The sequence below is a fragment of the Heloderma suspectum genome, chromosome 2, assembly GCF_057233095.1.
Source record: "Heloderma suspectum isolate Gila_16-S chromosome 2, 16-S_ref, whole genome shotgun sequence".
Lineage (NCBI taxonomy): Eukaryota > Metazoa > Chordata > Lepidosauria > Squamata > Helodermatidae > Heloderma > Heloderma suspectum.
The window spans coordinates 166,504,734-166,517,527 of NC_139459.1; the positions used below are offsets into that span (position 1 = coordinate 166,504,734).

The 12,794-nt window shown below is 46.6% G+C and overlaps 1 protein-coding gene across 1 annotated transcript; it reads right to left on the reverse strand.

The window, feature by feature from the left end:
- Positions 1-1,185: 1,185 nt before the first annotated feature.
- On the reverse strand, positions 1,186-11,039 carry LOC146353135 (adenylate kinase isoenzyme 1-like). The gene is made up of 5 exons (XM_084829700.1): positions 10,979-11,039; positions 6,777-6,976; positions 5,426-5,539; positions 3,491-3,685; positions 1,186-1,275 (listed from the first exon to the last, which is right to left on the reverse strand). The coding sequence occupies exons 1-5, from the start codon at positions 11,037-11,039 to the stop codon at positions 1,186-1,188; spliced, it is 660 nt and encodes a 219-aa protein (XP_084685826.1).
- Between the last annotated feature and the right edge of the window lie 1,755 nt (positions 11,040-12,794).

Below are 12,794 nucleotides of genomic sequence, written 5' to 3' on the forward strand. Positions count from 1 at the left end.
TGTCCATAGGGTTTTTTGAAGCTGATGTTTGTTCACAATATAGCTGTTGTAAAAGCCTGATAATGGTCATGAATTAAGAGCTTCCTGTGTTTTTATAGTTTGAGCAGGCATTTGTGCATTTTTGTTGAATAAAATGCTTTTTTGTTTTAAAGTCTCTGATGCAACCGTGTGTGTTTCCAAAGGTAGGGCCCCAGAAAGCAGTGCTCTGGGCAAAGGAATCAGATTCTTACCAATGCTGAGTGGGGAAGAGCTGCCTCTCAGTGGTGGTTTTTAATAGACTGAACATTGTCCTTATGCTATGCCCAGGCCTTCCAGGGTTGAGCCAGTGCTAAACACATGTTCATATTTGGATGCAATGTTGCTCTTGCATGATCTGAAGGGGGAAGATTGTGGCAAGCAGCTCTAATGCAGCTTTCCCCCACGTGGTGCCCTCCAGAGGTTTTGGACTGCAATTCCTAGTATTCCTGATGATTGGCCATGCTGGCTGGGACTTATAGGCATTGAAGTCCAAAACATCTGGAGGACACCAGGTTGGGGAAGGCTGCTCTAATGGGCTCTTTTCTGTTGAAGCTGCTTGCTGCTTTCCACCCATACACTCTCAGTTGTTCACTGTAAGAGATCCCCTTTTGCTGGGCTGGGCACTTGATGCTATTGAACGTAGCTGTGGTGGTGGACAAATGAGGAATTGCCATAAAGGGCACTAATATTCTGTTGGATACTTCTGCATCTGACCCTAGATCTTAATAAGTCTTGCTTTACATGTGTTTCTCTTCAAAAGTTCTAAGGCTAGAAGATGCCTTCCTAGTGTGCTTTGGTGCTAGTCATAGATCCCCTTGGCTGCTTGGTGGCCTCCACAACCTCTTGTTTTGAAGCTCTGCTCTGCCATCTCAGATGAAAGTCACTGACAGATTGCTGGAGCAAGATGGGGTGGTCTTTTTAATTCATGCGTGTTCATGACGACCGCAGCATTAAGTGGTGTGACCTACATGTGTGAATGCATGATCGCATTCTAAACATTACTTTTCAAAGTAGTCCATTCACACATTAAGCAACAAGCCATCAAGTGATGTACATGCATGTATGAACCAGTATTGAGGCTCGGGGTGGGGTGGGGTTAAGAGTTTTGAGGAGGGCATTGTAATGGACCAGAAGTTTAAACCTTTATTTGTACGTAGAACTAAATAGCTATGCATTTAAAGCAGCTGCCTTTATCACATCATCGACAACACTGCAACACTTGGTAAAGACTGTTTCCGGGGGCTCCTCTCCAAGGATCTGTAAATACAAAAACAGAATGAAGGGCTCTTGGACACCTTATCTGGGGCCATCACACTTCCCTTTCACTGCTGGCAGGAGCCCATTGCTGTTAATATTTCCTGGGTACAGAAACCCTGAGGCTTGCTTTAGCTCATAGGTATATAAAGACTAAAGGTTCTCTGATTTAAGATGGTGCCATCTTAAAATGGGGATGTCTAAGCAACCCTGATCAAAAAGCTCTACTTGGTCAGACCAAAAGCTCTTCCAACATCCTGTGTCCTATAGTGCCTATGCAGATATGTCTGGGAGGTGTATATAAGCAATTGATGAAGGCAACCATCTTGCCCTGCTGTTCAATTTCCCCACTTCTCCCAGCAACTGGTTTGTGGAGGTATACTGCCTCTGAACATGGAAGTTCCATTGAGACATGTCTAATCCTTTTTCAAAAAAACATTTAAGCTAGTCACCATCCTTCCATCTTGTTGCAGTTAATTAAGTTAACTACGCCTTCGGTGAAGGAATAGTTTCCTCTCTGTCTTGAAGCTGTTATCAATCAATTCTGTTGGTTGACCTTGAAGATAAAAATGTATATCTGAAACTGTTTTGCGCACACTTAGCCTTGGTGCAGCAACCTGACCTGAATTCTCTTCAGCAGGATTCCTCATGGTCTTTTAATTTTGTGCTACAGCCCCCTTTTAGAGTAGGTCCCCCAATTCTGTTTTAGGAAATAAAAGCAGCAAAACCTGGCATTGCAAAGAGTTTATCTGAAGTATTGTGTTCCCAAGGTAGAACAGCAGCTGTCTCAGACTTTTAAAAAAGTAGTTAACTATATTTCCGTATTTACAAGGATCATGGAAAGAGATTTAAAAGCAACAGATTTAAACAAACGAAGGTAGAATTAGGGTTTTAACAAATTTGCTAAATGCCTGTTGATACCTATGGGCGCCAAGGAGTAACTTCAGTATAACAGCACTTACTGCTGCTGCCTCTGTCCCCTTGGCTTTTGTCAGTGGGAGTGAAGGCTGTTTAGTATTAGGAGAGGTGGGAGCAGACGTTGCCACCAGCAATGGAGTCCCCAGTGCAATTATGGTAGTTTTTCCCTTAAGTGTGAAGGACAGCCTCCCTGATAAATGAGGAAAAATTAGCAGGGTGTAGTCAAGGGGATTCTGGTGTGTGTCCAAGATAAACTGGGCTTTTATGTAACGATTCAGCATTAGGAGAAACTGCATAACTCTTAATGCAGTAGTAAACTGGAGGACATTGTGTAATGTCCTTTTAAGGTGTAGCAGTCAGGCTAAGTCTGGGTATCATCTTTCAGGCCTCCTTAGATCTCTGCCATCCTGCCTTACTAAAGGGGATTGCAACAAATTAGCGAGATATCCTTTCCAACTTTGGTCCTTTAACTGATGTTTACTCAATGGAAGAATAAATACATTTAGGACGACGTGTCAGAATGCAAAGTGGATTTCATAAGGAAAGGCCTATGAGCAGAAACTTGTCTCACAATGACAATCATATGTGAAGAACTTTGAACACTCAGAAGCACCATATAACTGCTAAGCATTCGTTGAACCATTCTCTTGTGTGGGTGGCCTTCTTTCCAATATCCATGTGGTTTTCACATTCCAGTATAAATAAGGCTGTTTATCTCTGGAAGAAAAACAACCCAAAACCACATTGGATTGGATCCAGACTTAATCACATATAGCGTTCAGCATGTTGAAATCAATGGAAGAAGTTAGACATGTTATTGTGCATCACTTAAATTTTTTTTTAAGCAATTCATAAATCCCATTACATAAAACAGATAACTTAAGTCTCATTGATTTCAATAGGTCTCCTCGAAGCATGATTTAAGCCTGGATCCAACCTATTTGCTGGAAACAGCGGCATTTTACCCCAGCCTCCTCCCCTTGTTCCTTTTCTCCTAGACTTCCTTGGGGCATGAGGATCCTTCTGTAACATCTGCCTTGCAGTATTAATGCGACCCTGCCTCCAGCTTTACTAGCTGCCCACACCTTTTGTCTACGGGCACAACCTGGCAGATGGCCTCCTGTTTCTGGGGAGGCAGGGGTCTGTCTCTGAAGGGACTGCATTGGCTGCTAGTCCAGAGCAGAATCATGTCTGAGCGTAGCTTCTCTCTTTGCTGCCAAGCAGCCAGGCCTTCCCCTGCCTGGGTTCCGTGGAAGCAGATGGGCGCATTAGGGGCCCGGCCGGATTCACAGAGACCTACATTCCGAAGTATGCTCTTCTGGAGGTAGTGGCTGAGGACAGGCTCACACAGCGTATAGTGGGTCTCAAGCCGCTGCCGGATGATTCTCTCATGGTCATCCACCCGTCCGCCCATCTGGCTTCGGATCAGCAGTCGCTGGATCATCGTCTCTGTAGAGCAGTCAAACACTATAACAATGTTGGGCGAACGGCCCACCTGTAATGTGAAATGCACAGCTCAGCTGTTAATTGTTTTGTGCTTGACCTGCAAAGCTCTTCTAGACCAGAAGGGCAGAGGCTGTAACTGGGATCCAGTGCTTGCAATATAGACACACCCTTGCTAACCCAAGAAGAACCTTGCTGGGAAAGGACCTATCTTAAGTCCAGCATCCTGTTCCCATTAGTGGCCGGCCAGATGCTTCTACAAAGCTCACAAACAAGGTATAAAGGCCTTCCTTCACTATTGCCCCCCAGCAACTGGCTTGCAGAGATATACTGCCTCTGTATACGGATATTCCATAGACCCAACCCCTCCATGAATTGGTCTAATCTTCTAAGGCCATCTAAGCCACTGGCCAATGGATTTAAGACATTGGTGGGCAATTTGTGGCCTACAGCTCCAGTCAGCCCTAGCCAGTATAGCCAATGGCAAGGGATGATGGGTAATGTAAGTCAAAACAACTGGCAGGCTACGAGTTGCCCATCCCTGGAGAAAGATGCTGAATATCGTGTGTCAGGCAATAGGCTATGAAAAGAAGGGGGCACGGAGTATCATATGGCGGTGCTGTGGAGGCCCACCAGGGGCCACCCCCAAAAAGGGGGGCACTTTCCAAGGGCGGAACAGCCAGCCCAATCCAAGCCTTCAAAGCTGAACGTGTGGAACAGGTCAGCTGGCCCAACCTGCACCTGTTCAAAGCTGTCTATGTGAAGCCTCCCTCCCAAGACTTTGAAAGAGCAGGGTGGGTCAGCTGGCCTGATTTGTCCCTTCCACACTCTCCTTGGGGGTGGGGGTGGGGAAGCTGCCCACAGGGAGCTTTGAAGGGCTGGATCCAGCCCATGGGCTGTAGGTTCCCCACTGCTTTATGTTGTGTTCTGCTCCCACTTAAGGTCATAGCAGCAGCTTTATGGAGTAGCTGCTTGTCTAGTCTTGTGCCCCATCACTCACCCAGTCAGTTCTGCATCAGTGAACATACTGTGTTAAGCAGCCAAACAGACCAAAGTCAGCTGGTATGACTGTGGCGTTCTACGGAGTAACATACCCGTTTGGAAAGCCTGGCACTTCCCAGGGCAAGAGGAGGTGGAGTGCTGTTCCTTCTCTGACCTCTCAGTGGCAGTGAGAGAATGCATCTCTCCAACCATACCAGGCAGGGAGTTTTCCAAACCGCAAGGCCAGTGAGAAAGCTTAAAACCCCCAGGCGAACAGGACCAGATTTCTCCACCCATACTTGTGCTTCCCACAGAACCTGCATAGGGGTCTGCGTCTCTCACTTCCTTGCTTTCTAATCAGCTATTCCAAACCGGATGGACAGTTCCACAAACACAGGAGGACTCTTGCATCCCAGCTGCTATCCTGAGCCATGTTACTCTACCTCTCAAATGAGATGAGCTGGCCGTTCAATGTATCTGGAGGGCACCAGGTTGGAGAAGGCTGCACTAGACCTAGACCATCAGCAAATGTTCCCATCCCAATTCACAAGTTCCTAATATACAGACAGTGTTCCCTGTTCCAGCACAATGACAGCCTATGGAAAATTTCCCAGCTCTTCATTGGTGTGGAATGCGTGGCCTTCCAGACGTTGCTGGGCTGCAGCTCCTGTGCTCCCTTGCCACTAGCTGTGCTGGCTAGGGTTCATGGGAGTTGCAGTTCAACATGATCGGGAGGGCCATGCGTCCCCCGCCCTTGCCGTAAGCGAAGCCAGCCTTCCCCTTTCAGCTCCCACCCAGTGGCTGCACTTACGACTTCCTCGAACAGCTTGGCCTGGTTGATTTCCCGGGGGAAGCCTTCGATAACGAATCCCCGGACATTCTCTGCTTTTAGCATGTTATCGATCAGCAGCTCCACGATGAAGCCCTGGGGAGACAGGCATCTTGATCCCCAAAGGAGCTTTATTATGCCAGAGAAAAGCAAGAGACCTTACTTCCTAATGCCAACTGATCTGCCTTCCTTGGAGGGTCTGGATATCTGGCCATATTCCTGCAACATATTCAAGCGCTGCAAGGAGCCATCCAGAATGGAGTCCAGCAGGACAGTGCCCCCCCATCAGCTGTTTTTCACCATTACAGTTTAGGCTGCACCCCAGCAGATAGCCTGACCATGAAGCACTGTACAAGTAAACCCTTGACCACAGCCAGCACTGGACCAATTCAGACAGCTGGCCAGAGCCTACCAAGGCAGCTAAGCCCTGGAATCAGCACAACCCACCTTGACTGCTGCTTTCTTGGTGCTCAGGAAAGCAGCAGAAAGAGAGGCTGGAAAGCTATGTGAGGAAGTGCAAGAGGCCTGCTGTCATTGGGTCCAGGCGATGGGGACTCCTGCTTGAAAGTATAACAATCAGCTCATTTCCATTCCAGTCCACTCCACAATCAAGCCACAAGCAGAAAGGGAGGGATCTTAAAACTGAGCAAGCTCTCATGCTGGGGAGGTGGGGGGGGGGGAGACATCAAAACCCAGAGCTGGCCCTAGAGTCTGCATTAGCCACGAAATAAAACTTTGCAGAAATTCAAAATTTTGTCCCCCACGCTCCCTGCAAAAAACAAAAACAGAATTCAAATTGTACTTCTGGAATGCTGAAAATGTAAGAAGGAAAGAAGAGGGATCACACCAAAGCCCCATCTAGTCCAGCATCTAGTTTCCCAGATGCCTCTGGGAAGTCCAGAAGAAGGTGATGGAGGCAACATCCATTATTGCTCTAGAGCAGCTGATATGCAAAGGCACCAGGCCTCTGGGGCATGCTGAGAATTGTAGGCCTTTTCTCTGTCTAAACATGCATAGGATTGTGCCTTCAAAGACTTAATTCCAGCATCATCCATAGGGTGGGAATGCCAACATTCAAACTAGAATAAAGTGTTAAAATGCAACAAAATTCAGTTTCTGAGAATGTGCTTGCAATTTTCTTCCCAAAAGTTCAGTTGAGCTTGTTTTTAACCTGTCTATCTGCAGTGTTAGCCAGATGCAGTGTGGGCTTGCCTGACAGGCCAAATTGCATGACTAACTTAGGGTTCAACTCTTAGCCTGGATCCAATGCAATATCTTTAACATTATCCAGTAGAAAGGGATTCTGCAGAGGGCAGCTGCAGGTGCTTCTTACCGAGGGCACGAGGGCACCTTTCAGCAGGATGTCCCGGATGGCCTTGCCCTTGCTGGTAGCCCTGCTCCCTTCCTCCCGCAGCAGATTGCCAATAGATATGTGGTAGAAATTGTATTTGACAGCCACCCGGGTACTCTGGACCCCTTTGCCACAGCCCGGGCCTCCTATCATAAAGATGACGATGTGGCTTTGCAGCTTCTCTGCAGCAAAAGAAAGAGAGCGGCACATGAAAGGGGTTCATTCTACTGGCAGTTTCTGTTTAGCAATAATTGGCAAGGATCAGATATTTGCTATATGGGAACACAAAGGCAACCCTACCACCTCAGGCGATAGATTTCGAATTTCATTTGTTTATTTTATTTAAAAAGCGTATATGCTGCCGATTTCCCCAAAAAAGGGATTCAAGGCAGCAAACCAGCTAAGATCGATATTTAAAATAAACGGAAAAAATCCAAATAAACCAGGTGGTAGGGGAATAAGTCCTCCAGATGTTGTTGGACCAGAACTCCCATAATCCTTGACCATTGTCCATGCTGGCTAGGGCTGATGGGAGTTGAAGTCCAACAACATCTGGAGGGTCACAGGTTCCCCACTTCTGAAATAAATAATAACTGTATAAAAACAGCAGTTCAGCATAATGTCATTAAGGGGAGCAGAGTAGAAGATGAACAGATCTGACCCAGGGGGCACACCCTCTACTGGGATGCTTCCCTGCACAAGCCCCACTGGCACTGAACAGGAACTGCACAAGAGCACATCTTTTGGTTTCCAGTAGGTCTTGGGCAGAACTTTCTAGTGGGCTGTGCCCCGTGTTTAAGTACCGAAAATGGGTGCCATTTAGATCCTCCGTCTCAGGTACCAACTAAAACATCTTAGTCTGAGCCTGGAGGCTCAGACCAATGATATCTCCAGCTCACTATTCCATTGTCATTATTGTTTGTCTTGGCCATCAGCCGTAACAGAATTATTCTGTTGTCTGACGGTGGCCAGTCAGCAATGGCAGGAGCATTCCGAAGAAAGGCATGGTGGTAGTATCCATCTTTTGTGGGCAACACTTGCCATCCGGTGGTCAGGGGTGTCTCTCTTTGTAAAGAAAGGTTACACTTCCTGTGTGCATTTGAACACACCAAGCTGCCTGAGACTGAGTCAGATCATCCAGGCCTGTATTCTCTATTTCTGTGGCAGCAGTGTTCCAACGGCTCAGGCAAAGCCTGCGCTCCAGCACTGGACCATGAGCTCTCCCCTCCAGCCCTTTTCACATGCCATTGGTTCGAATGGCTCTGACAACATCTTGCAGCAAGACACACCAGCTCACTTCATCTGAAGATGACGCGCCCTCTTCCCCGTGCAACCTCATGCCAGCCTTCTCCAACCAGGCACCCTCCAGATGTGTTGGACCACAATTCTCACAATCCCTGGTCAGCATGAACAATTACTGTGCTGGCTGGAGATGGTGGGAGTCGTAGTCCAATAAATCTGGAAGGTGCTAAATTGGGGAAGGCTGCCTTATGCCAGAATAAAAGCTTATGCCAGAGTAAATTTGTTAGTCTTTAAGGTGCCTCAAAGCTCTTTGTCATTTTTGCTGCAACATACATGAACACAGCTACCCCTCTGGAAAGAGTTCCAGTTACTGCAGAGCCTTTCCTTTTCCCATTCTAAGTTCACTTGGTTCAGTTCTCAACACCCTATAAAACCATGGGGCTTTAACACCTTCAAACCAGCTGAATCCCTGAAGCGGAGAGTGTCCATGAAAGCTTATGCCAGAATAAATGTGTTTGTCTTTTAGGTGCCGGACGACATTGTGTTGCTTTTGCTGCAGCACACTAACATGGCCGCCCCTCTGGAAATTGATCTATCGGTCAGAGAAAAAGAGGCCCAGGCCCATGACACAAACAAGTTAGACGCCAAATGCACTCCACCAGGGAGCACACAGCCCCCCTAGCTTAACTAAAGCTGAGAAAGGGCAGTCATGTCAGTGAGAGGAGCCTGTTTCTGACTCCCCACTCCTTTGCTAGTATATGTGCTGACACAAGAAACTGTAACACAGCCAGTGGTGACATTTGGAGTCCTTTTGGTTCAGGTGAGGCCAGATGATGATGTGGGGGGAGATAAGGACATACTGTGGGGATGGCCAACTGGCAACTCATGGGCAAGATGTCAACCCTGAGTCAATTTTATCTGGCCACTGTTAGCTCTATCAAAAATGTTTACTGTCTGTCTTTCTGCCTGCCTGCCTGCCTGTGTGCGCACGCGCACGCACACGCACACGCACACACACACACACTAGATTCAACGCTTCCATGTTGCATCCCTTTTTGCTTTTCTAAAATACACTATCTAAATATGATCCTCAGGCCATTAGTGCAGTGCCTGAGCGCACGTGTTCCATAACTGCAACACTCTTCCTGGCAGTGCCAATGTTATCAGGAAGCAGACTATTCCTGACCTCTGTCTGGACTCTGGAGCATAGCTGCCCCTTACAGACAATGGCCATCCCTGCCCTAAGGCAGCCTTCCCCAATCTGGTATCCCTCCAGATGTGTTGGGCTACAACCCCCATCATGCCCCAGCCTTGTGGTCCAACACATCTGGGCAGTGCCAGGTGGGGATGGCTACTGTAGGATGAAACCAGCAAGGGCTGGAGAAGAGGACAAAGACAGTATGATCACAAGGGCAATCTCAAATCTCATGGGAGCAACTAAAGCATGGGTGGGGAACTTCAGACCTGGGAACCCAATCTGGGACTCCGGGGTTCCCCAGATCCCCACACTCCCTTCCTTGGCCCTACCTGTTTCCTCCCCCAACCACCAATCATTTGGTGATTTCCCAGCTTTTGTGCAGTCTCCCCCCCCCCATTCTAAATGGTTGAAATGCCTCTCATAAGGCTCATTTACTGACAGTAAGGGCTTGAAGCAACAATATTTTTGCCCCTGCCCCATTGGCCCCACCCACCACTGGAATGGGGCCCCAAGAGCTTCTCTGAAATTGAATTTGGCCCTTGGGCTGAAAGAATTTCCGCATTGCTGCTAGGTTTTATTTTGGTTTGAACTTGTATGCTGTAATTTTAAATGTTTACATTTGATATTGCATTTTATCATGCATTTTTTTATTTTAATTGCTGTGACCTGCCCAGAGAGCTTCGGCTATTGGGCGGTATAGAAATGTAATAGATAAATAAAATAAAAACCATGAACTAAAACCTCAGCTACTGCTGGCTTGGAAGGGGGCAACAAGGGAAAGGGCTTTTCAGTGGTGGCCCCCCAATTATGGAATGATCTCTCCACTGAGGTCCACCTGGCGCCAACACTGTCATCTTTTGGGCACCAGGTTAAAACTGTCCTCTACTCCCAGGCATTTAATGGCATATGAGGGGGCATTTATTCCAGCTGTCTGAACAGGTCTAGTATTGTATTGAAAATGTTTTTAGCTGTTTAAATTGTTTTTTTTTTTTAACGGTATTTAATTGTTTAAGCTGTATTTTATCTTGTGAATTGTTGTGGACTGCCTGGAGAGCCTTGGCTATTGGGTGGTATAGACAATGAAAACAACAACAGCAACAAGTCTGCAGGTTCTGGTTCCACTTTCTCTGCCTAATTAGACAGCGATTTGGTCCCTCGGTGCTTCTTCCGCTCTCATTTATATAGAGTTGCCCCAATATTTTAGTGTCCCAATATTTTAAGCAGTCCCTATATTTTAGTGCCTGAGACTGAAAATCCAAATGGCACCTCTCCCTCATTAATTAAACTGGGCCACAATCCACCAAGCCATTCCTCTTTGGAGCCCCCATTGAAACAAAGAGGAACCATGCAAGAGCACTACATTGGTTTGTGAAAAGGAACGTGTAAACATGACTCCTGCTCCAGTGCCAGCTTGGAGGGGCAAGTGCATCAGGGAGGAGATGATATTTTCATTCAGAGTAGCAGATTGGGATAGACAGTTCAGACTCATGTGGGTCACAATCTGCCGGGAAATTCTCTTGTGCAAGCCACATTGGACGAACCAGAACACTTGTGTTTATTCTGTGGAGACTTGTACAGATGTTCCTGGTGGATTGTGTCCTGGGAAGGACTTGAAGCTGATGGCCTTCTCCATCCTGGAGCTAGGAGTCAAACCCAAGTGAAATCTGCTGCCTGGAACACCTGCTGATATATTATTTCAAATGGTTACAACATGCACGGAACAAGAAGAAATTTACCCAATTACCTTTTAGTTCACGCTTCAAGGGCTTGGTGGTTTTGGGGAGGCTGCTCTGGCAAATCCCCATCCTGAGGGCTCAACCCTGGGATCTCCAGGCCCCGGCCCGGCAAACTTCAAACTCCTGTACAAAACTAATTTGGCCATTTCAGCTTGGCTGGCATGTGACTTTCCTGAGCTGTCTTTCTGATGTCACAGACATCTGATGTCATGGATTTTCTGACCCTGGGGCAGGCAAAGCTGGGGCAGGCAAGATTTGCTTTTGAGGTGGGACAGGTGTTGTGTTCTGACAGAGGGTCAACAGAGAACAAATGGAGGCGAAGGGTTTGAGAGTCAAAATCCAGAAAAGTGCATTTCATTCATGTCTGGGCTTAGGGTTCAATTTGGTATGGAAGGAAATCTACTAATAGGTCTAATCTAGCTTTGCAAGCAGAGGAGGTGGAAGAACCTCTCTCCTTTGCTTTTTAACTCTCTCAAGGGAAAAAAGAAGCGAAGGAGGCTGCTGAAGTTGGATCCTGACAATCGCAACTGTTGGGTAACGCAAGATACTGTAGGGTGAGTATGGAGGTGATCTCAAGTCTTGTGGGACCATAGCTGTGGACTTCCTCAGCTGCTTCTCATCTGCAGGATTTGATCCTTTTTTCTTCGGCCTGCTTAACGTCCACTGTGCACCATTACTGCTAAATTAACTATTAAGTCCCCTGGACTGTTTCTTCTACAAGAACCAGTCTACATGGTCAACAAGTATACTGACAATTTGGTCTAATTGGAAGTGTGCAAATGTCTCTGGAGAAAAACTGGTCTTAAACCATGCATAGATGGCCATCTATTCATCCTGCAGTGATGCCAGCTGTGGAAACTGTGGCTTGGGTTGACATGCACAGTGAGCATTTTCCATTCTGGTACCCAGAAAGGTATTCATAGCAGAAGTTCCCTCCTGTCCCTGTGAGCCGGATCAGTCTGTCTGTCATCTATCTATCTATCTATCTATCTATCTATCTATCTATCTATCTATCTAATCTATCTATTTGATATCCTGCCTTTCTACTAGCAGCTACTGCCCAGTTCGTTGTTTGTTAGTTCTTTGATTTCCAGTGATTTAATTGAGAATGGTGGTCTGTGTTTTTTAAAAATGTTTTTAAATGAAATGTTTTGCATTCTTTTAAAAGATCTTTTAACTGTGGACATTTTGTATTGAAAATATTTATATGGGACCAGTTTTGCTCCAGAGACATCTGCACATGTCTTTTTAGATATAATCAAGCAGGCTATAAATGGATGAAATCAGTAATAAATCATGCTCAAGTCGGCTAACACTAAAATACAAGATAAAATAGAAAATTATAATTAACACACAGACGGCAGGAGAACAGAGATGGGGCTGGCTTGGGCTGTGTTGGTAGGGAGTTCCAGACCCTGGGAGCAGCCACTAAGGCCCTCTCTTGTGTTTCTACCAAATGTGCCTCTGATAGTGGCAGGACAGAGAGAAAGACCTCTGCTAAGGATCTAAAAACCCAGGCAGGCTCACAAGGGAGAATGTGAGCTTTCAAATAGCTGAGTCCTAAGTCGTGTAGGTCTTCCTAGCTCATAACCAGTACGTTGAATTGCGTAGACCAATAGCTAGTGAAGCTGTTGCAACAAGGGAGTCACATGCTGCCCTTGGTCTATTTGTCTTGCAAGGGCATGGGGCGGCGAGACCAATGAAATGAACATGCCGCTTCCATAATGAGATCCAGTTGCTATCCAATGTGGAACTTTGACATCAAAACAGTTGCCTCCCACCCAGAAAGCATGCACATATTAACATTTAGGTAACAAGCATGTG

Bases quoted from the DNA above. Each gene is read 5' to 3' on its own strand.
- LOC146353135 (XM_084829700.1), bottom strand. From the start codon at position 11,039: ATGGGGATTTGCCAGAGCAGCCTCCCCAAAACCACCAAGCCCTTGAAG. The intron at 3,686-5,425 runs GTAAGTGCAGCC...TTCACATTACAG, and splicing joins CCAAGCTGTTCGAGGAAGTC to GTGGGCCGTTCGCCCAACAT. The intron at 1,276-3,490 runs GTAGGTCTCTGT...TTGTATTTACAG, and splicing joins AGAAGAGCATACTTCGGAAT to ATCCTTGGAGAGGAGCCCCC.